At 36.1% G+C, this 27,112-nt stretch overlaps 3 protein-coding genes across 5 annotated transcripts; all 3 read left to right on the plus strand.

Moving 5' to 3' along the window:
• The first annotated feature begins 62 nt into the window (after positions 1 to 62).
• LOC306855892 (pseudouridylate synthase 1 homolog) lies at positions 63 to 5,013 on the plus strand. 2 transcript variants are annotated; one of them, XM_079394838.1, is made up of 6 exons: positions 63 to 377; positions 462 to 691; positions 770 to 907; positions 3,016 to 3,118; positions 3,546 to 4,231; positions 4,558 to 5,013. In XM_079394838.1, the coding sequence occupies exons 1-6, from the start codon at positions 308 to 310 to the stop codon at positions 4,588 to 4,590; spliced, it is 1,260 nt and encodes a 419-aa protein (XP_079250964.1). In that variant the 5' UTR covers positions 63 to 307; the 3' UTR covers positions 4,591 to 5,013. The 2 variants fall into 2 exon arrangements, with proteins under 2 accessions (XP_079250964.1, XP_079250965.1); XM_079394839.1 differs by having other exon boundaries at positions 87 to 377; positions 508 to 691; positions 4,558 to 4,719.
• Positions 5,014 to 5,230: 217 nt separating this feature from the next.
• On the plus strand, positions 5,231 to 8,735 carry LOC306855893 (14 kDa phosphohistidine phosphatase-like). 2 transcript variants are annotated; one of them, XR_013782967.1, is made up of 4 exons: positions 5,251 to 5,483; positions 5,999 to 6,126; positions 6,208 to 6,443; positions 6,878 to 8,735. XR_013782967.1 is itself a non-coding variant. In XM_079394840.1 (3 exons), exons 1-3 carry the CDS (start codon positions 5,339 to 5,341, stop codon positions 6,298 to 6,300), a joined length of 366 nt encoding a protein of 121 aa, XP_079250966.1. In that variant the 5' UTR covers positions 5,231 to 5,338; the 3' UTR covers positions 6,301 to 6,662. The 2 variants fall into 2 exon arrangements, 1 of the variants encoding a protein (XP_079250966.1); XM_079394840.1 differs by lacking the exon at positions 6,878 to 8,735 and having other exon boundaries at positions 5,231 to 5,483; positions 6,208 to 6,662.
• Positions 8,736 to 9,760: 1,025 nt separating this feature from the next.
• On the plus strand, positions 9,761 to 23,956 carry LOC306855700 (apical endosomal glycoprotein-like). Its single transcript, XM_079394512.1, has 28 exons — positions 9,761 to 10,092; positions 11,206 to 11,301; positions 11,408 to 11,569; positions 12,697 to 12,822; positions 12,936 to 13,169; positions 13,569 to 13,694; positions 13,834 to 13,995; positions 14,761 to 14,861; positions 14,982 to 15,137; positions 15,249 to 15,339; positions 15,426 to 15,542; positions 15,743 to 15,841; positions 15,948 to 16,085; positions 16,168 to 16,307; positions 16,470 to 16,572; positions 16,676 to 16,780; positions 16,885 to 17,016; positions 17,160 to 17,287; positions 17,538 to 17,751; positions 18,398 to 18,535; positions 20,194 to 20,318; positions 20,436 to 20,526; positions 21,018 to 21,173; positions 21,268 to 21,393; positions 21,997 to 22,121; positions 22,208 to 22,307; positions 22,454 to 22,644; positions 23,056 to 23,956. Exons 1-28 carry the CDS (start codon positions 10,035 to 10,037, stop codon positions 23,092 to 23,094), a joined length of 3,579 nt encoding a protein of 1,192 aa, XP_079250638.1. The 5' UTR covers positions 9,761 to 10,034; the 3' UTR covers positions 23,095 to 23,956.
• The last annotated feature ends 3,156 nt before the right edge of the window (positions 23,957 to 27,112 follow it).

Consider the following 27,112-nt stretch of genomic DNA (forward strand, 5'->3'; position numbering starts at 1 on the left):
TTGAGGAAGGTTGTAGAAACGTGCCCCTTGTTCAATTTTTTTTTTTTTTTACCTGGCAACCCGTTTTAGGTCACGCGATATTCTGCGAGATGTGAAAGTTCAGCCACTCCACGTGGGTGTATGCATGGTACAGGGGAAGTAAATAAATTGTTGCGGTGAAGATAGATTATACTGCTGTCATAAATACATGCAAAATTTGTTTTCTAAATTAATTTCACTTATTGTAGAAATGGCCGTTAAAGTAAAAGCAGTCTAACGTTAGTCGGTTTTGTTCATTGGTGAGATCCTCACTGAAGAGTGTGATGAAATGCTGAGGAGCTGTCGGATCATTAATATTTTATCACGTCAAACATTTATTCCAACCATCAAAAACAAAGGTGAGTTTCTTAACAATGTGTTCTGCTGTAAAGTAACTGATGAACGATAATCTAATTCTCACCGCTAACTGAAACGCTCTTCAGGGTGGCCAGATCCTAAATTAAACTTCCGTGGATTTTGCATGTCCAGCAAGATGACTGAGGATTCATCAGACGCCCAAATCAAAGCTTTGAAAAGACCAGCAGATGATACGCACGCTGAGACTGAGCATGAAGACAAGAAGCTTAAATCAGACCAGGATGAGAGGAAATACCCCAAGAAAAAGGTGGCTCTTCTGATGGCATATTCAGGCAAAGGGTATTATGGAATGCAGGTGAGTTATGAAGATGCAGCACAGTGATTTATGCATTGCTGTGTTGTCCAAGCATTAATACTTGTCCTGTGCATCCAGAGAAATGCAAAGAACTCTCAGTTCAAAACCATCGAGGATGAACTGGTCACTGCTCTTGTGAGAGCAGGATGTATTCCAGAGGGCCATGGAGATGACATGAAGAAGATGTCTTTCCAGCGGTGTGCACGAACAGATAAGGTGAATATTTTAACCTGATGCTCAATTATTTGTATATTTTATAATAAAATATTGTATTTTATTATAGTGAGGGCTATTATAGGTAATTAAAACTACAATTAAACCATAAAAAAAACATTTTGTTAGTTTAAATAAAATAATATATATATATATATAATAAAAACATAAACCTTCTTTACCTATTCTTCCTGGCTAGAACAAAGAATTACATAATCCAAAAAAAAAAAAAAGATTAAGCAAATCAAAAGTAAGTAATGCTATTTATAGTAAAGATAAAATATAAAAATGTATTATTACATGTAAATTTAAAACACACACACATGTATGTATATACACTGAACAAAATTATAAACGCAACACGTGTTTGTTTTTTTCATGAGCTGAACTCAAAAATCTAAGACTTTTTCCATGTACACAAAAGGCCTATTTCTCTCAAATATTGTTCACAAATCTGTCTAAATCTGTGTTAGTGAGCACTTCTCTTTTGCCGAGGTAATCCATCCACCTCAAAGGTGTGGCATATCAAGATGCTGATTAGACAGCATGATTATTGCACAGGTGTGCCTTAGGCTGGCCACAATAAAAGGCCACTCTAAAATGTGCAGTTTCATCACACAGCACAATGCTACAGATGTCTCAAGTTTTGAGGGAGCGTGCAATTGGCATGCTGACTGCAGGAATGTCCACCAGAGCTGTTGCCTGTGAATTGAATGTTCATTTCTCTACCATAAGCCATCTCCAAAGGCGTTTCAGAGAATTTGGCAGTACATCCAACCGGCCTCACAACTGCAGCCCACATGTAACCACACCAGCCCAGGACCCCTCCACATCCAGCGTCTTCACCTCCAAGATTGTCTGAGACCAACCACCCGGACAGCTTGCTGCAACAATCGGTTTGCATAAGCAAAGAATTTCAGCACAAACTGTCAGAAACTGTCTCAGAGAAGCTCATCGCCCTCATCGGGGTCTCGACCTGACTGCAGTTCGTCGTCGTAACCGACTTGAGTGGGCAAGTGCTCACATTCGATGGCGTCTGGCACTTTGGAGAGGTGTTCTCTTCACGGATGAATCCCGGATTTCACTGTACAGGGCAGATGGCAGACAGCATGTATGGCGTCATGTGGGTGAGCGGTTTGCTGATGTCAACGTTGTGGATCGAGTGGCCCATGGTGGCGGTGAGGTTATGGTATGGGCAGGCGTATGTTATGAACAACGAACACAGGTGCATTTTATTGATGATACCGTGACGAGATCCTGAGGCCTATTGTTGTGCCATTCATCCACGACCATCACCTCATGTTGCAAGGATCTGTACACAATTCCTGGAAGCTGAAAACATCCCAGTTCTTGCATGGCTAGCATACTCACCGGACATGTCACCCCTTGAACATGTTTGGGATGCTCTGGATCGGCGTATACGACAGCGTGTTCCAGTTCCTGCCAATATCCAGCAACTTCGCACAGCCATTGAAGAGGAGTGGACCAACATTCCACAGGCCACAATCAACAACCTGATCAACTCTATGCGAAGGAGATGTGCTGCACTGCGTGAGGCAAATGGTGGTCACATCAGATTGGTTTTCGGACCCCCCCAATACAGTAAAACTGCACATTTTAGAGTGGCCTTTTATTGTGGCCAGCCTAAGGCACACCTGTGCAATAATCATGCTGTCTAATCAGCATCTTGATATGCCACACCTGTGAGGTGGATGGATTATCTCGGCAAAAGAGAAGTGCTCACTAACACAGATTTAGGCAGATTTGTGATCAATATTTGAGAGGAATAGGCCTTTTGTGTACATAGAAAAAGTCTTAGATCTTTGAGTTCAGCTCATGAAAAATGGGGGCAAAAACAAAAGTTTTGCGTTTATAATTTTGTTCTGTGTGTGTGTGTGTGTATATATATATATATATATATATATATATATATATATATATATACATACATACATACATACATACATACATACATACATACATACATACATACATACAAACATACACACACACACACACACACACACACACACACACACACACAGTATATGCATACTTTTGTTTTCTTTTTTTTAAGTATAATTGCTCATTTCTTCTCATTGCATTAACAGGGTGTTTCTGCTGCTGGTCAAGTTGTGTCTCTGAAGGTGTGGATGATTGACAACATCCTGGACAAAATTAATGCAAATCTGCCGGCTCACATAAAAATTTTAGGTCTGACCTTAAAGTTTATTAATTACATATTTACTGTTTAATGACAGAAATCAGTGTTATATTTGTATTATTTGTATACTATTACTGTATTTATTAATAGTTTGAAACAGTGTTTATTTTTATATTTTCAGTTTACATTTTAGTTTGTCATTGTTTTTTGTTTTTCTTTTTCTATTTAGCTTTTACTTATGTTTATTTCAGTTCTGATTTTAGTAATTTTAATACTACAGCTTAAATTTATTTTGAGTTAGCTGCCATGATTCTTTTTTTTTTTTTCTCGATTTAGGATTTTTAGTGTAATATAATGTATCATATTTCAGCTTTATTTCAATGAACAATTTTAATAGTGTTAGTTAACAATGACAACACTGACAGAATTCTGTACATCATGTACATGTACATTATTTAAATGTTCTTAAACTTGCAGGGTATAAGAGAGTCACGGGTGGCTTCAATTCCAAAAACAACTGTGATGCCAGAACGTATTCCTACATGCTTCCCGCTGTGTCTTTTTCCCCAAAGGACTATAACCAGGAGGACACGTCATTCCGTCTGAGTTCAGAGACCCTTCAGAAGGTCAACCGATTATTTGGCCTATATAAAGGCACCCACAACTTCCACAACTTCACTTCGCAAAAAGGTCCTCGGGACCCTAGCGCCAGGCGCTACATCACCCACATGTCCTGTGGAGAGCTGTTTGTGAGACAGAAAGCTGAGTTTGCCATCATCACAGTAAGAGGCCAGAGCTTCATGATGCACCAGATCCGGAAGATGATCGGTCTTGTGATCGCTGTGGTCAAAGGATATGTAGATGAAGGAGTTATCGAAAGGAGCTGGGAAGAGGACAAAGTTGACATTCCCAAGGCTCCTGGGCTCGGGTTAGTGCTGGAGAGGGTGCACTTTGACCGATACAACAAACGTTTCGGAGGAGATGGCATCCATGAGACTCTGGAATGGACTGAGGAAGAAGAAGCCATCGCTGCTTTTAAGGACAAACACATTTATCCCAGTATTGTGGAGACTGAGCTCCATGAGAAATCCATGGTGAACTGGATGGCTACACTATATATCCATGATTTTGAAGCCACGGCCACAGGAAAACAAGAGCGCAAAGTAGGTATTGTTTTGCTGGTTTGTTTATAGTAATAACACTAATAAATATACTGTGTGTCTGTGTGTTTATTTATATATATATATATATATATATATATATATATATATATATATATTTACATTTATATTTAGTTTAGTAGATGCTTTTATCCAAAGCGACTTAAAAATAAGGACAATAGAAATTGAATTGTCTATATATATATATATATATATATATATATATATATATTCTGCCCTATTGTGTGGATGGACTGAATATGAATTATAGACACTATATTTATATTATATATTAACATCCACTGTATCTAAATGCCTTTTTTTTTCAGGAGGATGATGAAGATGGAAACGTATCTGACTGAATCACTCAGAAGCCTTCTTTTTTTTTTTTTTTTTGGTTTAGTCTTTTATTTTGGTTTTTACTTGTAATAACATTAATTTCCAAAGATTCCACTGTAATTAAAATTCTGAAATAAACAGATGATTTTATTAAGGCTTGTTGCAGTTTTCCTTTAAACAGTTTCCTTTCCAAACAGTTTTAATGTCTGTTTGGAAGAAAGTGTACAGTTAAGTTGTTAGACCATTTATTCTAATAGATTACTACTATTTTATAAATGGGTTATAATTGTGTGTATTATAAATATTGGGTGCATTACAAAGTGTTTTCTCCAAACAGCTGTGGCTCAAAAAAAATGTATCTCTCTCTCTGTCTCTCTCTCTTTCTCTATCATTGGAGACACTAGAAAGTTCCATTTTTAAATAAAAAAAATCCAACCTCTGAAATCACTTGGTAATCACAAACAATTCTCATTGGTCCAGAGAAAAGTAACTTGTCATGTGACAAATGTCACTGCTTTTGACAATTCACATCTTAATAATGACATTTGAAAAAGTTCAATTGGAAATGAATTTAAAAATACAGAGTGAAAAGTTCAAATAGATAAAGTATCTCAATAGCTCATAACTGGCATCGGCTTCCTGCACTTCCTCCAGCTGACCACTAGGAGCGACCTCATCCTACGGGTATAACGCAGCAGTGGTAAAGGAAGTGCTTCTGTTGTATTGAACTTCGCTGTAGTGTTAGGACTTTTCACTCCCGATTTTGCAATAATGTCGGCCGAGCGTCTCGCTAAAATCCCAGAGGTTGATTTAGATCCCAACGGCGTCTTCAAATACGTCCTCATACGGGTGCACAGCACAGACGATGACTCGTGTGTTGATATTGTGAGAGGATACGCATGGGCCGAGTATCATGGTAGGGATACATTCAAGTGTTTGAATGAATAACAGGTGTTGTGCACATTTATTGAATGCAATTGGTTTTGAATGGAAGAAGAAAGTTTTAAAGCTGTAGTGGTTCCAAATGTTAAAATATCCTAAAACATTGTATTTAACGTTAGGGGAAATGCTGGGCCAATATCTTTGTGATATAAGCCCTATATCAATATCTTTATATTGCTTTGTGATTGGTCTTTTGTTTCTTACAACAATTAATCATCTTGCATATTATTTTCTCTTATATTATATATATTGTGCATTACAATAGTCCTTATATTATATTATTTTCTCTTTCTTCCTCTGTATTAGGTGTTCAACTTTTCTAGCTTTCATTTTACTGACGTTTTTTACTGCATAGTAGCACTTGAGTTTAAATACAAAATAGTTTATTAGTCATTCAAGTGTTTAGAAACCTCCTCCACACATTTGATAGGAGAACAAAAGATTCTTGGTGTCCAGCTATAAAAAAACATAACATTTTATCTCCTCAAGCTGATATCTATGATCATGTGGCCGGAGAACTGGAGAGAGGTGGAGGAGTGGATTGTGAATGTCTCGGAGGTGGAAGAATCAAACATGACAGTGCCGCAAAAAAGATCCACGTCTACGGTTATTCCATGGTGCGCATAATGTTCTAATGTTAAACAATTTATATTCCTTTAATTTGATTATCCAGTAATCATTTCATCTTTTTTTTTCAGGGATTTGGGAGAGCAAAGCATTCTGTTTCCACAGAGAAGATAAAAACCCATTACCCAGACTATGAGGTGACCTGGGCGGATGAAGGGTATTGAATGGGTAACATGGGTTGAATGGCAGCTGCGTATAAGGACGCTATTTCAAAACTACCTGTCTTAACGTAGCATTCAAGCCTTGATGTGCCAAGGCTGAGAAAGAACAGAACTTTAAAAGATTTCTGACATGGATGGATGGATGGGTAAGACATTTACTCCAAAACTAAAGGAGAGGCCATCCTCATTATGTTTGATTGGTTTTAACTTCATGTGTATATTAACACATGGCAACAAAGAGAAAGGAATGTGCTTATGTTTATGGCCATTGGTCTTTAAATATAGGAAATGATTAAATAATCCAAACCATAAAAAGTTATATAGTGACATCCTGAAACGATAATAAACTTTTTTGTCATTCATTCAAGTTGGAAGAAATGTTTGTTCAAGTTCAAGTTTATTTATATAGCACTTTTTACGATACAAATTGTTGCAAAGCAGCTCTACAGGAAATTAAGTTTCCACAATATATTTATATATTGCAGAACCTTAATATATTTAACTTATGGCAAAATTTGGTAATTCTGTATGTTGTCTGAGCGTTGGCATCCTCTGAGGGGTTGGCATTATCTTTTCTCAGGTGTTCGGTCATCTCAGATCATTTAAGGGCTGGATCCAGATGTGAAAAAGCTCTACCTCCTTTAGTGGACTTTGCCATCCTAGGTACAACCAAAAGTCCAGAGTTTTGCGACCTTGGGGAGCAGGTTGGATTGGATAATATTTTGTAAGTGATACGGAATAGGTAGCCAGTGCAGAGAATGTAAAATTTAGGTAATATGATCATATTTTCTTGACCTGGTAAGAACTCTAGCCGCTGCATTTTGGACTATCTGTGGCTTGTTTATTGAAGATGCAGGACAACCACCTAGCAGTGCATTACAATAGTCCAGTCTAGAGGTCATGAATGCATGAACTAGCTTTTCTGCATCAGAAACAGGTAGCATGTTTCGAAGCTTGGCAATGTTTCTAAGATGGAAGAAAGCTGTTTTTGTAACATGGGAAATATGATTTTCAAAGGACAAGTTGCTGTCTAATATAACACCCAGATTTTTTACTTTAGAGGGCGTAACAGTGCATCCATCTAGTTGCAAATTGTAATCCAAGAGATTCTGTGTACTTTTTTTGGTCCAATAAGAAAAATCTCTGTCTTATCTGAATTTAATAGGAGGAAATTATTGGTCATCCGATCTTTTACATTTTTTACACAATCTATTAGCTTAGTTTAGAAGTTTAATCTGGTCTTGTTGAGATAAATAGTTGAGTATCATCAGCATAACAATGAAAACTAATCCCATATTTTCTAATAATATTACCAAGAGGCAACATGTATATTGAAAATAGCAGAGGACCTAGGACAGATCCTTGTGGTACTCCATACTTTACTGGTGCTAATTGAGATGACTCCCCATTTAAATGAACAAAGTGGTAGCGATCGGACAGGTATCTAAACCATCTTAAAGCCTGCCCTTGAATACCAGTATAGTTTTGTAATCGATCTATGAGTATGTCATGGTCTATAGTGTCGAACGCAGCACTAAGATCAAGTAATACTAGCAATGAGATGCAGCCTTGGTCTGAAGCAAGAAGCAAGTCATTTGTAATTTTAACAAGTGCAGTTTCTGTGCTAAGGTGAGGCCTGAAAGTTTGTATATGTCACAATGAGGGAAATATCTTGTTAAAGAAAATTACCATGCTTAAATACAACACACAAAATATATATTGTGATTTAATCATTTCTAAAGCACATGCTATAAATCCAGACCTGATTGGTCATTGTAAACCTTGCCTGATAAACTTGACAATCAATATCCGTTTGTCAGCATTTTTAATAGAAGATGCCATTAGGAGCAATGATTTTCTTGACTCTAAATATTACAACCTAACGACATCCAGAGAATGTTATTAACATTTTGAATTTGCAACATTTGAAACAACTGCGTTGCAACATTTTTTTTGTCCTTTGTTACCCTGCACCACAAAACCAGTCTTAAGTCGCTGGGGTATATTTATAGCAATAGCCAAAAATACATTGTATGGATCAAATTTATCTTTTTTTTCTGCCAAAAATCATTAGGATATTAAGTAAAGATCATGTTCCATGAAGATATTTTGTAAATTTCCTACCGTAAATTTATATAAACTTATTTTTGATTAGTAATATGCATTGCTAAGGACTTTATTTGAACAACTTTAAAGGCGATTTTCTCTATTTCGATTTTTTTTGCACCCTCAGATTCCAGATTTTCAAATAGTACATCCTAACAAACCATACATCAATGGAAAGCTTATTTACCCTTATGACTGGTTTTGTGGTCCAGGGTCACATTTCAAGTCTGAATATTGAAATAGATATCATCTTTTATTAGTTGCATTTAAATTTAGAGCAAACAAACAGAAAATGGATTGCACATTTAATAAATGAGTTTACTTTTGCATCTAGTACTGCGTCTTTTATTGTGTCATTGTGAAGGATGTTTTTTTGTGTGTGTGTGTGCTCAACAGATGAACAGTGTGGGAATGGAATTTAAGGGGGGGGATACTTTCAAGGTTGCAATGGATGCAAAGCAACATTACTATTTCTTGGGAAGGTCCAAGAGAGAGAGGTTACATTGACCTTCAAAATAAGGTTGGAAACTGTTATCGTTTGAGACGTTTTAGGTGCAGAATTCTGGCCTGGCACCACATTAAATACGAAACCCTCAGAGATATCGCTAAATAAGAACTCATCTTTTTCTGTAATTAAAACGAAGTGCACCCAACTGGGAAGGGGAGCGAGCCTGGCCAGTTTGCTTTCTCTCTCACTTGGAGGGTTGTTCTTAAACCGCACCTAATTTTGAAGTATAAAAAAAGGGGTTTCTTTCTGAAACAGTGGAAGCTCAGCCGTGGGATAAGCGAGCGTCGCCTGGCATTCTCGGAAGTGTTGGTCTTCTACTGTGACTGAAACGGGCTCCCCAGTCTTTTGAAGAGTGAAGATGATGGCATGGTTCAGAGGTTGCATATTTGTTCTAATGCTTGGCTTTGGGGTTTAGTTTTAGTGTATGCTGGAATTTGTGTATTATTCATAATTATTATGTTTTATCCATTTATTCATGATCATTCATATATTATGCACTGGCTCATGATTATCCTTCTTTAATGTGTTTATTTTTGATTATCACTATTTTATGCATTTACCTATGATCATTATCATTCTTATTGATAGCTGTGTATCAACAAACAGTTGTATTTGCTTGATTAGTATGGTGTACGGACCTTTTATTGGCACCTCCTCTTGCTGATTAGCACCACACTTGTCTCACATTGGTTTTGAAAACAGAAACCGTACTAAAACAGTAATTTTCTTTATTTCTTGTTTCTTTGCTTATCTGTCAAGGTTTACCATTGAAAGGGCTTACAGTTTGCTACAATTAGTTAGCTAATTACAAAGACCAGAATGTGCCGTTCATTTTAGCTAAATAGTAACATTGTCAAGTGAAGTATCTGGTGTTGAGGCCAAACTAAACTGAACTGTCTGTGCTGCATATTTTCAGAAGGGCAGAGCAGCTTTAAAGGAAGGATCTGGCACACGTCTGGGGGTTAAAATGTAAAGTCCAGGTATTATCTCTGTGTGGAATCAAGAGGGAGGGACGCAGGGGAAGATAATAACTTCATATGTGGCAAGACGGTGCTTTCGCTCATTGTACGCAGAAGAAGAGCTCTTGTTCTGTCTTCTGGTGGCAAAAGTAAAGACTGGATTCATGGCTACCTGCCACTGGATTCTCCTTGTGTGTCTCACACTGAATTTCTGTCAGAGGGGTGAGATCTAGTGTTTTTATTTATTTGTTAACGATTTCAGGTCAGATGCTTATAGTATTGAATGCCACTTTGGGACATGTGTACACTTGAAAATTAGTCATTTTTTTCTTGTTTAATTTTTATTTTTATTGCTTTCAGTTATACATTTTGATGGCTGATATGTCTAATTATATCTTTAATATTTCTAGGAGTAAGCTCCATTAAGTTAAATCGATGTTAAACCTGTATTACTGTAAATGCAATTTGTTTGCTGCTAAACCTGCAGAACTATCTACACTATATTCTCAGTTTAAACAATGTCTGGCATTTTACCTCATTGGTTTTCTGAATTGTTTAAGAATTATCGTCCTTGTATGTGGGAATGCAACCTCATATCTGACATTTGTGTATCAGAGACCTTTGACTGCGTATTACGTGTGATTACTAGAAAGACAGACCTTTGTGACTTGAACAAGAGGAGATTGAGATTGAGATGTCTTGAAGCTTAAACAGACTAAATGGGACTTTTAATCACTTGCAGCATAATTTAATTGTTTCTTGATCAGCATATTAGAATGATTTCTGAAGGATCATGAGACGCTGAAGACTGGAGTAATGCTGCTGAAAATTCAGCTTTGCATTTTAAAATAGATATGTCATGTTTGTTAAATGATCATATTACAGTTTTTATATTATTTCTGATCAAATAAATGACTACATTTTTTATCTAACTGATCCCAAAAGTTTGAATGGTAGTATTTGATTTCTGTGCTTAAATAGGTTCTTTATTATTAGTGCAGTAATAAACTCCCAGCAAAGAAATCTTTAAAAAAAATCTTATGTTTGCCTAAAGTTGATTCAGCCACTTTATTTTTAATAACTTTAACATCATTTTAAATTAATAAATAAGTTTATTTATTTAAAACCCTCAATTGGAGGGTAATTGCAAAATTCAATATAATGTTATGAAATATTGCATAAATGTTTTGTTCAATCTGAATTAAATGGATAATTACTCAAAGCTTTCATAACGTCTCTGTAATAGTACAGTAATAGAAGTCTGATGTTGTGGATTTTATTCACACAACTGTGAAAAGTCAATCATGTGTCTTCATCAATACTCATATTCACTAGCTGTGGCTCTGGAGCGAAATGACTGCAACAGTTCTCTAGAAGTCAGATGTGATTTTGTTTGTGACTGCCAAGACTGTAGTGATGAGCAAGACTGTGGTAAGACACTGAATGTCTATATATTCATATCTTCTGCTATCTGGTTACTGTATTTGCATCCTTTTCTTGACATTTTTCCTGTTCTCGTTTATTGGTTGAATGTTAGGTTATCAGGGACGGGACTTTGTGTGTGATTTTGAGCATGAGGAGAAGTGTGGATGGACTGTACACTCAGGTGAAGGTGGGTACGTGTGGCAGAGACAGCAGAGAGGGAACACGCTCCCTGAGAGCGGGCCGTCCTCTGACTACACCACTGGCACTTCCACAGGTAAATGATAATTCAGCTTACCCTTCCTGCAGGAGTTTTTTATATTTATGAAGCATTTCCAAATCCAATGATAGAATGACACCCCCCCCCACACACACACACAAAAAATCAATATTGATTATGATGATAAATGTGTCTTGATCTCCAAAACAGCATATTAGACCCTGGACCACAAAACCAGTCATGAGTGTCAATTTTTCAAAATTGAGATTTATACTTCACATGAAAGCTGAATAAATAAGCTTTCAATTGATGTATGGTTTGTTAGGACAATATTTGGCCAAGATACAACTTTTTGAAAATCTGGAATCTGAGGGTGCTAAAAATTCAAAATATTGTTGTCAAAATTAAGTTCTTAGCAATGCATATTACTAATCAAAACTTAAGTTTTGAGATATTTACAGTAGGAAATTGAGAAAATATCCTCATGGAACATAATCTTAATGTCCTAATGATTTTTGGCATAAAAGAAAAATCAATGTTGACCCATACAATGTATTTTTGGCTATTGCTGCAAATATACCCCAGCGACTTAAGACTGGAAATGTAATAGAAAATTCAGCTTTGCCATCAAAGGAATAAATTAAATTGTAAAATATATTTTTTAAAAACATTATGCATATACAAAACACAAAAACATTAACAAATCAAAAACATTACAAAATCTAATAAATTCTTACTGACCCCAAACTATTAAATAGTACTTTATATTTTAGGTGATATAATTGGTTATAATTATATTTTATCTTTAATAATTATACAAAAATTGCAAAATGGTGTTAAAATAGTTTTGTTTAAAAATGTTTCAATTCATAAAGGTTAGCTAATGCATTAGTTACCATAAACTAATAATTAACTTTTTACAGCATTTATTAATCATTGCTCATTTAAGGTTAATGTTAATATCTGCATATAATATGTTTCATTAATAATTCATACTACTACTTAATACATTTACCAATGCTAATTTATACAAATTTAAGTTTTAAATGTATTAATATATCTAGAAAAAGAAAAAAATATTAACAAAGATTATTAAATGATGTAAAAATGTTGTTCATGGTGCCTAATAACATACTGAATCGTTATCAAGGTTTCTCTTCATGTAATGTGTCTGTGTTCCTCAGGCTGGTTCATGGCAGTGACGGCTGTGACTTCAGATACTCCCAGAACCACTGTGCTTGTGTCCCCTACAATAAAACATTCCTCTCCTACCTGTCACCTTCGGCTCAGATACTTCATCTGGGACTCAGGTTCACACACATACTAACACATCCAAAACTTTATTGAAAATTGACCAGTTAATATGAAGAGCATAATTAAATGAAAATAGGGACACATCTAACCCTGTTGGTGTGTGTTTCAGGTCACACGGGGTTGGGTGACACCCCACTGTGGGGATCGGTGTGGCAAATTGATGGTGAGAAAGCAGTGGTATGGAGGCCAGAGAGCTCCAGCATTCGCAGCTGGAGGGAGGCCACCATCTACCTGGGCCGTATCTCGGGCCCTTTCCATATCCAGCTTCATTCCAAACGCAGTGAAGGGAAGCAGGGAGATGTGTCCATCGATCAGATGGAATTTCTTGATTGTGCCCTGCCAGGTAAAGAGAAATAAAAAAAGTTTAAAATTCACGAACAAAACAACCAGAGGCATCATTCAGCTATTTGTATTTTATTTTATTATTCATTTTTTATTTTTACTTTTTTGTGGGGGCATCAATGATTTTTTTGCCAAAGCACTGGTCACAATCCAGTTTTATTTTATTTTCATTAGAGGATGCCGGTTGCATTCCTGGCTCCCTTTTCTTTTTCTTTTTTCTCTTTTACATAGATCAATCGTGCAACTTAATTATCAAAGGTACAGATACATTGTTTAGAGGTTGCATTTAAAATCCACTTGCCTCATTTTGAATGTTCATGGTCCTCCAGGGATCAATGCATTAGATGGATTAGATGGTTTTAGTGATAATAAGGATGTTTGAATTCTCTCTTTCTTTCAGTTCCCCCTGAAAGTGGAGCATGTGTTCCTGGATATGTGAGATGTAAGCGGGATGGATGTGTGGAGGACTATAAAGCGTGTGATGGCACAGATGACTGTGGTGATGGAACAGATGAAGAGAACTGTGGTAAGAGACCTTGAATCTAGCGAGAGAAATCAGTGATGCGTGTTACTTCACTGATTTAGTCTTCAGTGCATTTTATTACTGTGTTAGATCGCTGGTCTGGAGTTATTATCACTGATGTTTTATGTTGATGTTTATTTAGTATATGGTGAGAACATGAGCTGTGACTTTGAAGATGGCTCTTGTGGATGGGACCTACGAACGATATCATCCTTGAAATGGACAAGGACCAATCAGATGAATATATCACTCTCTGAGCCTCTAAAAGGACCTGGAAGAGACCACACAACTAATACAGTGGCAGGTTTGTGTGGCCTGGTGCAGCCTTCTGTTTTTTTGTTTTTTATTATATATTTTTAGTTATTTTTTATTTCTATTTTATATATATATGTGGCATTTTATTGTTTTTATAAGTTTTTTAATACACTATATACACTACCATTCAAAAGATTTTTTAGTCAGTAAGATTTCTTTTATAAGAAAGAATGAAAGAAATTATCACTTTTAGTGAGGAATGCATTAAATGGATTGCAATGATTGCATTAAAGTGACAGTAATGGCATTTATTTTACAAACAATTTCTATTTCAAATAACTGCGACTCTTTAGAACCTTCTATTCATTAAAGAATTCTGAAAAACAAATCACGGATTCCACAACAATAAACTGTTACTGATAATAAGAAATGTTCTTGTGCACCATATCACCATATTTGAATTATGAAGAATCTTGTGGCTGATATTCAAAAGTTTAATAATATTTATACTGTATTTTGATCAAATAAATGCTTGATGAGAATAAGAAACTTCTTTCAGAAACATTAAAATAATCTTGCCATCCCAAAATTTTGAATTGGTGAGTATCAAAAACCATAACTGATTTTTGATCATTTTTTATTTTACTTTAGTAAACTGTAGAACCATGAAAATTGATTTAAAGGTGTATTTTATTTTATTTTTTTCCAGTTGTTATTTTTATTTCTGTTCTCATTCTAGTTTTTGTTAGAGATAACAATGAAATGTGCACTGAAATAGTCTCAAAATAAGCGTCAATGAACTATGGCTCTTCAGGACATTTCTTGTATGTGACACAACCCGATGTCATGAAGAATGATTGGACGTCTTTTCAAAGCTCTCCCCTGGCAGCAACCAATGACACACATCCTTGTCGGGTATGTATATACGTAGTGCCAAATGCCTTACTTAATGCACTTGTTTTTATCAAAAATCTATCCTCATAAGTCTATAGTGGTTATGGCCTTAAATTTTACACCCATTGTTCATAATTACAGATGGTAATGTACACACATCAGTTCGGCCAAGTGTCAGGTGGACTGTCTGTGTTGGTGGCTGAGAAGCAGATCTATCCTGTTTGGGAACGTGGAGGTGCTCTCGGAGACTTGTGGGTAAAGGCTGAGGTGAAGTTTGTCGTCAACAGCACGTTCCAGGTACATGAACCCATCGCTCCACTGACAACATCACACAAGCTTCAGGTTGTCACTTTTTATTACACTGCTATCATAAAAATCTATCTAATTTATTGAACTTGCCCCAATCAGATTCTGTTTGTTGCTGCCATTCGAGACCAAGCTTATGGAGGGATCGCTATCGATGATATTGTGTTGTCCCCCGAGTGCCGCTTATCCAATGGTACTCTCTAGTTTTACGCCTGTCTGCAATGATCATACACCATAACTGTACGCTTGCCTTCATATTGTTTGTTTCCCTTCATATAGAATCAATGCCATTTCCAGAATTTCCAAAGCCTCCCACTCACCCTTGCACAGACGACGATCTTAAAATCTGTGACTTTAAGGAGGACTGTCCTGCTGGAGAAGATGAGGCTCGGTGCGGTGAGTTCCTCCATTATTTAGATTTGTATTTAAGTGTATAATTACACCAAAAAACATATTTTGCTATTTATGTAAGTTTGTTTAGTTTTATATTTAAGATCTTTTAAAAAAGATCATATGGCACATTTCTTCCCAATGGCACATTTTCTATTTATTTTATGATGTAAAATAATCATATTCACACAATGTTGTTTACATAGGGGACTTCTCGTATGAGATGGGAAGCTCTGGCTGGACAGATACCAGTATAGGGAACCAAGCTTGGGAGCAGAAACTGGAGTATAATGACACCATGAAAGGTGAAAAATCGGTTTTTATTATAATGGAACTGAGAAAATGATTTTTATGAGATTATAGTTATATATAAGTTAATATAGATTCATTAGTGCATTTGTGTGTCATTAGAGGTGTTCCTGACTGTGATTGGCGCTCCTGGGCAGCAGCTAAGTGAAGCCCAAACTCGTACTCCTCTCTTGGGTCCGTCAGGTCCAGCATGCACCCTTCAGTTCTCCTACAGTCTCAGTGGCAGTAACCCACACATAGGTACAACATCAGCTGGAACACACCCGTCTCACCTCTGTAAATCGGTATGATGGTAGATTATATATTCTCTTGCTCTCTGCAGGTGATCTGGCAGTGTATGTTGTAGACAGTGTGTTGGGGACTCATCCTGTGCTGTGGGAGTTTTCTGGAAGGACCAATGAGACGGCAGGAACTTGGGTAAAGGAGGAAGTCTATGTTGGAGCCAGAGATCATCGCTTTCAGGTAGACTGTCTAGTTGTGTGTCTGCCTTTCTGTCTGTCTCTCTATTTACATCTATCTGTCTATCGTTCCATCCATCCATCTTTCTGTCTGTCTGTCTATCTGTCTTTCTATCTATAGTTCTGTCGTTCTATCTGTCATTCTGTCTATCTTTTTCTTTCTCAGTTAGAGTTTAGGGCCCGTGCTGAAGAGATCTCCCCAAGTACCCAGATTACGGTGAAGGATGTGCACTTTGTTTACTGTTCTGCTCTGTTTGTGCCCTCTGGTGGTGAGTGGGAACAAATAATTATTTATTTTTTATTTTCATTGTTTTACTTGGTTGTTTTTCATTGTCTTTTTGCATCATCATCTATTTTTGCCCCTCTTAACAGAAATATCATGTAATTTTGAGGTAAATTTGTGCGGATGGTACCAGGACCAAACTGATAATTATGACTGGAGGCTTCATAGTGGAATGGACCACACTGTCCATGATGGTCAGGATGCTTTTGATGTTGCCTGAATTATTAATTGTTTTTTTTATGTTTGAAAACATCAGCATTATAATACAAACATATTTTTTTTCTTATCTCTTTCTCAGGTAGGAGTCTGGTGGTGGATATGTGGGACACTTCACTGCGAGGTCTTTCTGGACGTCTCCTCTCAGTCAGACAGTATAGTTACTCAGAACACTGTCTGACCTTCTTCTACAAACTCTATGGGCCAAACACAGGTGGATCTGAACACCTTATTCCCAGCTTCATAAAACATTAGTTCATCTGATATGTGAGCAGAAGGTCCTACAGCTTAAGCAGAGTAACTGATTCAAACATTATACTTCATTATACTTCATTTGTTTCATCTTCACTTTCCCAGGCACTCTCAGTGTAAAACTGCTATTTGCTGACGGCTCAGAAGAGCTTCTGTGGATGCGCAGCGGTGCACATGGTAACGTTTGGCATGAGGGCCATTGCTCTGTGCCTCCTCAGCTCACCACTTTCCAGGTGCACACAAAAGTTGTTTACACGCCTAAAGGATAATTGTCAGCAAAAACACTAGAAAGACACACAATGATTTTGTGAATGACCCCAGATAATGGCTTACAAGAGTATTAGTGAAGAAATTGACTTGCATCAAGCATTTTAGGACTGTAAAAGGGATGTTTAACATTTTTATTATGAACAATTGCTTTAATCTTCTTATCCTCGTTTCTACTTGTTTTTGATTCTGGCTCTCTTTATCTCTCATATGTAGCTGGTGTTTGAGGCCACTCGCTCTGGTTTTGATGGTCAGTTGGCTTTAGATGATGTGGCATTTGTGGCAGGACCATGTTCTTTGCCTTCTATGTGCTCGTTTGAGAGTCAGACTTGTGGCTACACCAGTTCTGGAAGAGCTAGGTGGATACACCAACGTTGGGCTTCAACAGAAACTGGACCCAAGACGGACCACAGCCTGGAGACAGAAAATGGTTTGGGAAATTTGAAAATTAAAGAAATTTGAGCTCAGTTTTGATCAGTGATTTTGCGTCTCATTCTCTAACTGCTCACAATCCACCTCAAATGAGTAGTTCACCAAAAAAAAAAATGTTTTATTTACTCACCCTCAGGCCATTGAAGATGTAGATGAGTTTACTTCATCGGAACAGATTATAATTTCTACATCTAAACATCATGGATCCTCTGTAGTGAATGGGTGCCGGCAGAATGAGAGTCCAAACAACTGATACAAACATCACAATAATCCACTCTAGTCCATCAATTAACTTATTGTGAATTGAAAAGCTGTGTGTTAGTAATAAACAATTAACAAGATGTTAATTGAAGGACAGGAGTTGTATGAATTACTTGTAGATTATTGTGGTGTTTTTATCAGCTGTTTGGACTCTCATTCTGACGGCACCCATTCACTGTGTAGAAGATCCATTTGCGAGGAAGTGATGTAATGTTAAATTTCTCCAAAACAAACTTATTTACATCTTGGATGGCCTGAGGGGGAGTACATCTTCAGAAAAATGTTATTTTTGGTTGAACTATTCCTTTAACTTGTTTTTACCATGTTTTCTGTTATAGTTGGATTAGTTCAAATGAAAGATATGAATGGTATGTTGTGACCAGGTTTCTACATGCTGGCCCACAGCGGTTCTGATGTCCTTCCCAAGGGCAGTGAGACCACCTTGACTTCCCCTGTGCGTAGAGGTTTGTCTCACACCGAATGTGTACACTTCTGGTACCATACAGGAGGAGAAAAACCAGGTAAGAACATTATCTCATAAGTGTGTGTACAACTATTAATTTGCAGGTGAAAACCATATACAGGTCCTTCTCAAAAAATTAGCATATTGTGATAAAGTTCATTATTTTCTGTAATGTACTGATAAACATTAGACTTTTATATATTTTAGATTCACTACAACACAACTGAAGTAGTTCAAGCCTTTTATTGTTTTAATATTGATGATTTTGGCATACAGCTCATGAAAACCCAAAATTCCTATCTCAAAAAATTTGCATATTTCATCCGACCAATAAAAGAAAAGTGTTTTTAATACAAAAAAAAGTCAACCTTCAAATAATTATGTTCAGTTATGCACTCAATACTTGGAATCCTTTTGCAGAAACGACTGCTTCAATGCGGCGTGGCATGGAGGCAATCAGCCTGTGGCACTGCTGAGGTGTTATGGAGGCCCAGGATGCTTCGATAGCGGCCTTAAGCTCATCCAGAGTGTTGGGTCTTGCGTCTCTCAACTTTCTCTTCACAATATCCCACAGATTCTCTATGGGGTTCAGGTCAGGAGAGTTGGCAGGCCAATTGAGCACAGTAATACCATGGTCAGTAAACCATTTACCAGTGGTTTTGGCACTGTGAGCAGGTGCCAGGTCGTGCTGAAAAATGAAATCATCTCCATAAAGCTTTTCAGCAGATGGAAGCATGAAGTGCTCCAAAATCTCCTGATAGCTAGCTGCATTGACCCTGCCCTTGATAAAACACAGTGGACCAACACCAGCAGCACTGACTGTGGGTACTTGACACTGGACTTCAGGCATTTTGGCATTTCCCTCTCCCCAGTCTTCCTCCAGACACTGGCACCTTGATTTCCGAATGACATGCAAAATTTGCTTTCATTCGAAAAAAGTACTTGGACCACTGAGCAACAGTCCAGTGCTGCTTCTCTGTAGCCCAGGTCAGGCGCTTCTGCCGCTGTTTCTGGTTCAAAAGTGGCTTGACCTGGGGAATGCGACACCTGTAGCCCATTTCCTGCACACGCCTGTACACGGTGGCTCTAGATGTTTCTACTCCAGACTCAGTCCACTGCTTCCGCAGGTCCCCCAAGGTCTGGAATCGGTCCTTCTCCACAATCTTCCTCAGGGTCTGGTCACCTCTTCTCGTTGTGCTGCGTTTTCTGCCACACTTTTTCCTTCCCACAGACTTCCCACTGAGGTGCCTTGATACAGCACTCTGGGAACAGCCTATTCGTTCAGAAATTTCTTTCTGTGTCTTACCCTCTTGCTTGAGGGTGTCAATGATGGCCTTCTGGACAGCAGTCAGGTCGGCAGTCTTACCCATGATTGCGGTTTTGAGTAATGAACCAGGCTGGGAGTTTTTAAAAGCCTCAGGAATCTTTTGCAGGTGTTTAGAGTTAATTAGTTGATTCAGATGATTAGGTTAATAACTCGTGTAGAGAACCTTTTCATGATATGCTAATTTTTTGAGATAGGAATTTTGGGTTTTCATGAGCTGTATGCCAAAATCATCAATATTAAAACAATAAAAGGCTTGAACTACTTCAGTTGTGTTGTAATGAATCTAACATATATGAAAGTCTAATGTTTATCAGTACATTACAGAAAATAATGAACTTTATCACAATATGCTAATTTTTTGAGAAGGACCTGTATGTGCCCCCACACAGGCACGCTGAATGTCTATGTAAAGCCAACTGATGGAAAAAGGATACAGTTATTCTCCAGTAGCATCAGGCAGGGACATGCTTGGCGTCATGGCCAAGGCAATGTCAGCTGGCATGGGGATTGGCAAGTAAGTGATCTGATGCCTTGTCTTGTTTAATAATGTAATGCAGTGAAACCTGTTTTGTTAGTTTATTGTGTTTAATAAAAGGTCTGAGTGTGAGGTTTATGTATTTTTGGAATTCAGCTAGAGTTTGAGGTGAAAGGTGAAGGAGACCTATTCAGTTTTATTGCCATTGATGACATCACCCACTCGACTCACAGCTGCCCCACAACAGGTCAATCAAAATTTACGCCATTTACTTTCTCAATACCCATTTATGTTCTTATTCTGAATGAATCAGTGCATGTTCATCTTCAAAAATCTTCAGAATCTTGCTCCGTCCTTGGTAACTTTCCTTTTCAGGTGACATCACCAAACACCTCTTATTTTTGAACCCTTCCTCTTTACCTAAGTGTCACAAATAAACCCCTTTTCGTGGTCCAATTATTTCATTTTTGAAATCAAATCAAGCCCCATCCTATTTTTTGTCTTGTTGAATATTGGAAGTATATGGGTTGTCAACATTTCATGCAGAAGTTACATTTATTTAATTCATAATCTGTATTAATAATAATAAAAAAAATATATATATATATATATATCATTATTATTAATATTCTAGTTTTTAAATAATTATGTTGTACTTTATTATTACAATATACATAAAATATATTTTTGGGGGTTATTTTTTTGTAATAATTGTTATTTGCATAATGTGCGTTTCAGATAGTGTCTGCGATTTCGAGAAAGGTCTGTGTGGTTGGTCCAACACTCAGAACCCATCTGTAGACTGGGACCTGTTAGACTGGGACCTGACCAGTGTGCAAGCTGAGATGTTCTACAGCACACCACCATATGACCACACACTTTACACAGAAGAAGGTGATTTGTGCTCTAAGCTGATAGAGAAAGTTTTTTTTGTCTCCAGCTCCTTTTTGAGGAACTAGATGTAATTTAGTCTCCTTTCTGACTCTAGGACACTTCTTGGTCCTTCCTAACTCCCAGCGTGACACTGCTAACCAGAATGCCTGGCTGCTGAGCCCTCACCTGGCACCAACCAAAGGAACCTGTCTGAGCTTTTGGGTTTATCAGCCAACCATGTGTATGTATAAATGTATCTATATCATCCATATGGTTAGTTTTAGTTGTTTAATGTGTCAGTGACCAAGTTTGTTCAGAAGTTTCGAATCGTGAAGGTTTTTTTATTTTTTATTTTTTTGGAAGAAATTAGTACTTCTTTTCAGCAAGGATGAATTAAAATGCAAAAAGTGACATTTATATCATTATAATATTACAAAAGTTTTCAATTTCCATTAAATTGTTCTTTTGAATTTTATATTCATATATTTAATATTAAGCAGCACAACTCAACTGTTTGAAACTGCATGAAGGATCATGTAATACTGAAGACTGGCGTAATGGCTGCTGAAAATTCAGCGTTGCCATCACCGGAATAAATTACATTTTAAAATATATTCAAATAGTAAACAATTTTAATATTTAATAGTATATCACAATAATACTGATTTTATTTTGTATCATATAAGTGCAGCCTTGGTGAGCATAAAATATTTTTTTTCAAAAGCATACATGCTTATCAACCCAAACTTCTAATATATTTGTTAAAACGTCTCTCTGGCGATTATACACAATACTTACACTGATTTAATTTATTAATGATTATTATATTGCTTTCTTGGTGCAGATGACACTAAACTCACAGTGTGGAGGCTGTCTGAAGGGACCAGGCATGAATTGCTGACGCTGGATGAGGGAGGTGGAAACTGGAAACCCTTCAGTGTCAATATCACCTCAGAAACGGAGTACCAGGTTACCAAAACCAACTGTTCATATAGGTTTTTGAGTTATAATTTGAGTGTGATTATACTGATTATCTGTGTTTTAACTGGAGGCAGATTGTATTAGAGGGATTTAAAGGAGAGAAGGGTGTTCTTGCCTTGGATGACATACGCTATACAGTCGGAGTGAACTGTGCTGAGCAGAAGACAGACCAAAGTAAGATTTCTTCCTATAGCGCGATTTAGTTTCATTTATATTTGTATGTATTCTTGTTACCATACCTATAATTCTGTGTGAACATGAATGTGTGTGAACTTTTATTTATATTTAGTGAAAATCTTTTTATATATATATATTTTCAGCTTCATCTGACAACACAGGAACCATTGTGGCCTCTGTTATAGTCGTCATTGTGCTCTTAGTGCTTCTCGCTGCCTTGCTGGTGTTCTACCTGAGGACTAAACATAAAGCCAATGCTTTAATACAGGAATCAAACGTATCTCATATAAACTGCGTTGGCTTTGGCAATGACATGTATGAATCTGGAAATGCTGTAAGTTATCTGGCGATATATGATCTTGTTTTGTGTTGAAGGGATTCAGACATTATTTACTCATCACCCTTGTATTCCAAACAGTACTTCATTTCTGTTGTGGAGCACAAAAAGATACTTTTTATGTTTGTTTTACACTAAATGTACTTATTGTATGGCTTTAGAAGTCATGTTTAGGGCTTAAGAAGTCACATAGATACTGTTATGGAGTTTTTGCATCATTTCTGAAGCTTGAAAGCTCTAGTCACCATTTATTGTATTTGCATGGAAAAGAACAACCAGTATAGTCTTCAGAATTTCATGTTTTGTGTTCCACAGATGAAAGAAAGTCATTGGTTTACTATGATCTCTAATAATATAAACTGTTCTCTGATATTTCAATATCTTTTTTGTGTGTTTGCTTGTTTACAGGGATGTGTGGAGAGGGTGGATGAAAATAAAGGACCGTAGGAGTTTGTTGTTGTGACTTTGCCACCAACTGGCAGCCTTTCAGTAAAACGGTCAACATCACAGCAGGAGAGCTGCTTGTGTCGCTGTGGCAGGACTAGCCCAGTCATAACACATGCCAAAACATACTGCACAATGTAGAGTTATCTTTACTAAGAGTGTTAATATTGGGGTCAAATAACTTAACTAATTTTACTCAACTGATACAGGCATTGGCTGTTCTATATGCCATCACAGAATATAAATGAACGTCTTCAAACAAGTAGACCAATCCAATATAATTTAATTTAATATATGATATACAATGAACAGTTCAGCAGCGTAAATAAAAAGCAAACAATCAACAAGACCTGTGGTATTAGATGTAACTAGTGGATGGTTTTTCAACTTAATGGATTCTCTCTATTACAGGAAAAACAGGTTCCAAAAGAATTCACTGAATCTTCAAGGGTACAATGCATTGTTTTTGCTGTGGGAGAGGTGAAAAGTGAACTAAATGAACCATTTGAGGTGTTCAGTATTGTTCCATAACAAACCTTGTATTGTATTCCCATTCTGCATATGAAAATGTAACATTAAATTGATAAATTGATACAACTCTATTATGCAACTTAGGCTATTCTTTAAGAGAATGTTTATCTTAAAGTGTAAATAAACAAATTGTACATGTATGATAGATAGATAGATAGATAGATAGATAGATAGATAGATAGATAGATAGATAGATAGATAGATAGATAGATAGATAGATATGACATGACTGCCTTAAAAAGATGTTTTATCCATTACGGTGTTTAAGTCAGATTGTCTGATACTGAAAAAAATATACACGACAAAAAGATTACAAATAAAGTTGTTTTTTTGTAAATATGTAGTGAAAAGCGCCTATACCACAGTAAAAGTTGCTGTCAGCTCAAGAGGGACACAAAAGGCGCCCTAATCGAGGAATGTATTTTATAAAATAAATATTGCGAATATAACAATCATTTTTCTCATATATAATGATGACATATTTTCAACACTACAGACAGACCCAAAACCGGCGTCTCTTAGCAACCGCGATGTCTCCACAGCAACATCCTCAGTGTCGAAAAGCTTCAGTAATTCATGCAGCAAAATCCTCACGCTACGTCAACATTAAAAGATGAAAATCTTTGCTGTGTTCAAAATTAAAGCTCGAATTATAAAACCATGAAAGGGGAGCAAAATATCGCCGTTTATGAATTGTTTTTGAGAAGTGACACCGCGTAGTAGCTGGGTTCCCATCACACTGTTTTAATGCGCATTTTGAAGTATCGCATGAGAAACGCCCAATTTCGAATAAAAATCCCTTAATTCGCAAAGACGTTTTTACGCTCGCTTGAGGTGGTTTTTGACTTGTGCGAAAAAGGGAGATGGAAACGCATTTTGCAAATAACTTCCTCCAAGCGCATCAAAAAGTCATGTGACTTGTGCTATGAGACGGGATAACTTGACTAGCAGCGGACTGATCTCGTTCCACAGGATCTGAAATGTTGTTATGCTCGTTCTGAAATGCCTGAGCAGTCTGTCATCAAAGTATTTCTGTATAATTGTCTTACATACGGCGGTAAAGTTAGTTTTGCGTTTGACATTCATTAGACATTCGGTTTCATTTCAATTAAGCTCTTAACGCCTGTTATGTTTCAAGCCGTAACTAACTCAGATAGACATGAATATTTGTCCTTTACGTTGCACAAGGCTTAATTTTTAGAAAAAAATTATGAAAAAATTAACCATATAAATTAAACTATTTAACTACATTACATTATACCGTAAAACCAATACTAAAATGTTCTGAAAAACATCCCTGTTATTGCACAAGGCTCTGTTTTTGGAATTAGCATGTTATGCATTTTATAATAATTTTACAACTTTATGCAATAATACAAATACATTAAACAACAATACCATCTGATTTGAAGGTATCTTACCAACTGTTAAAAATATCTAAATATTGTTCCCTATAATGCACAAGGCTTATTTTTTATGATTATGTCTTTATTGTTTTTATATACAGTACAGAATCCATATTTTTTATGTTTTATGTACTGTACCTACTCAAATTAAACTCTGACACCGTTGGAGATAAAGATATCAAAACTACTGTAAAATATTCCGAATATTATTCCCCACAATGCACAAGGCTTATTTTTTATGATTATGTCTTTGTTTTTATATACAGTATAGAATCCATATTTCTCATGTTTTATGTACTGTACCTACTCAAATTAATTAAACTCTGACACCGTTGGAGATAAAGCCATCAAAACAACTGTAAAATATTCAGAATATTATTCTGGCTGATGCAGAAGGCTTTTTTCTTGATTATTAATCTCATACGTCCTGACTCTTGATTTATTTTATGTACAGAACTGGTATAAATCCATTACACTTATACACTGTTTGAGCTGAAGAAATTAAGACAACTGTACATTTCTGGGAATACAATTTTTTTTAATAATGATTTACTATAGGAACAGTATTTAAAAGGTCCAAATTAAAAAAAACAAAAAACTTCTTCTACATTAGAGCTTGCATGTTAAGCACAGTAAACAGATTTAGTGTCTGTCCACTGCACTGCTTGCCGTGTCCCCGAAACCGTTTTAAAACCACACAAGTCTCATTCTGCAATTTTGCTAGAGTTAAAAATATTCGTGTTGAATGGTTTAGGCTACAGGGTTTGAAAAATGTACATGAAGAGTTCCAAACGCATCATTTCCAAAACAAGCATATGCGATATAGAGTTAAATATTCAGGGCAATTGCATAATATTCAAAATTAGCTTTATTTTTAAATATTGTAAAGGCAATAAAATGCAATGTATCAACAGTAAAAACAAAAAAGCACTGTAATACACACACACACACACATATATATACATATACATATAATATGAATAGTTATTGTAAGGAATATTATTTAGAGAATCAAAAATCCAGTGAACTTCATAGTCTGCTGTGTTTACAAAGATGGGAAAAAGATTTTGCTGAGAAGGTGTTATAGTGCAGGAAAACGAAATAGGTACCAACACACTGTAAATGAAATTAAATAAGACAATAAAACCAAAGTATGGAAGTTATTTAAAGTAGACAATGGGCATAATTACAATAATATGGATTTTGCTAAATTCTGTAGTTTTTACAAAATAATTCTGACAGCTGTGGTTGTCAAAGTTATTTTGTAAAAAATACAGAACAAAACTGTAAAATTTACAGTATTAAAGTGTAATTTACAAACAGGGACGGACATTTGAATGTAAACCACTAAATTCTCAAATGTAAATATTACTAATACAACCCAACAAAATCTTGAACCTTTTGTAAATGGTCTCTCAAACATTTGGATCCAATCCTCCATGTACGTCAACATTACTCGATCTCATTTCATGCCTTGGCATAGCATTTGGATATTACCATATAAATATGTTTTGCATTAAATTTTTCTTTTGCCCATTTCCTATGTCATTTTGTGTTTACTTTAAAATACACATATAAACATTAAAAATAAAGAAAGCCCTTAATTTAGAACATCATGATATTCTATTTTGTTTTCAAAACCATATTTCTCAGATTTTCTTATTATTAATGTTATTTTTTCTAGAAACGTTTTATATTCATAAGTCAAAAAATATATTATACTATATATTACCTTTTGTAACACTGAATTCAAAATATATTTTTAATCCCTTTCTAATATGAAATCAGAAAATAAGAAGCTTATAAAAACAAAAATTGTAAAGCTTTTTTTATAATCTGATAAATTGGTGTATAATAAGGAATAATAATTAGCATAATTTACAGATGTGCTGATACCTTTATCTCCATTAAGTGGGTACAGAATATAAAGCATAAAAAATAAAGTTTCAGTACTGTATATAAAAATAATAAATAATTACTTTGAAAAAAGAAAAAGCCTTGTGCATTATTTTTACAGTTGGTTTGATATCTTTATGTCAAATGGTGTCAGAGTTTAATGAATGTAAGGTGGTACAGATGTATAA

Source organism: Barbus barbus, assembly GCF_936440315.1.
Source record: "Barbus barbus genome assembly, chromosome: 36".
Lineage (NCBI taxonomy): Eukaryota > Metazoa > Chordata > Actinopteri > Cypriniformes > Cyprinidae > Barbus > Barbus barbus.

What these genes read in the sequence shown, in the direction of transcription:
- LOC306855892 (XM_079394838.1), top strand. Translation starts at nt 308, where the DNA reads ATGCTGAGGAGCTGTCGGATCATTAATATTTTATCACGTCAAACATTT. An exon ending in TCCAACCATCAAAAACAAAG is followed by an intron (nt 378 to 461) that starts GTGAGTTTCTTA and finishes AACGCTCTTCAG; the next exon opens with GGTGGCCAGATCCTAAATTA. An exon ending in AAGGGTATTATGGAATGCAG is followed by an intron (nt 692 to 769) that starts GTGAGTTATGAA and finishes CTGTGCATCCAG; the next exon opens with AGAAATGCAAAGAACTCTCA.
- LOC306855893 (XM_079394840.1), top strand. Translation starts at nt 5,339, where the DNA reads ATGTCGGCCGAGCGTCTCGCTAAAATCCCAGAGGTTGATTTAGATCCC. An exon ending in CGCATGGGCCGAGTATCATG is followed by an intron (nt 5,484 to 5,998) that starts GTAGGGATACAT and finishes TATCTCCTCAAG; the next exon opens with CTGATATCTATGATCATGTG. An exon ending in ACGTCTACGGTTATTCCATG is followed by an intron (nt 6,127 to 6,207) that starts GTGCGCATAATG and finishes TTTTTTTTTCAG; the next exon opens with GGATTTGGGAGAGCAAAGCA.
- LOC306855700 (XM_079394512.1), top strand. Translation starts at nt 10,035, where the DNA reads ATGGCTACCTGCCACTGGATTCTCCTTGTGTGTCTCACACTGAATTTC. An exon ending in CTCAGCTCACCACTTTCCAG is followed by an intron (nt 17,288 to 17,537) that starts GTGCACACAAAA and finishes TCTCATATGTAG; the next exon opens with CTGGTGTTTGAGGCCACTCG. An exon ending in GCTGGCATGGGGATTGGCAA is followed by an intron (nt 20,319 to 20,435) that starts GTAAGTGATCTG and finishes TTTGGAATTCAG; the next exon opens with CTAGAGTTTGAGGTGAAAGG.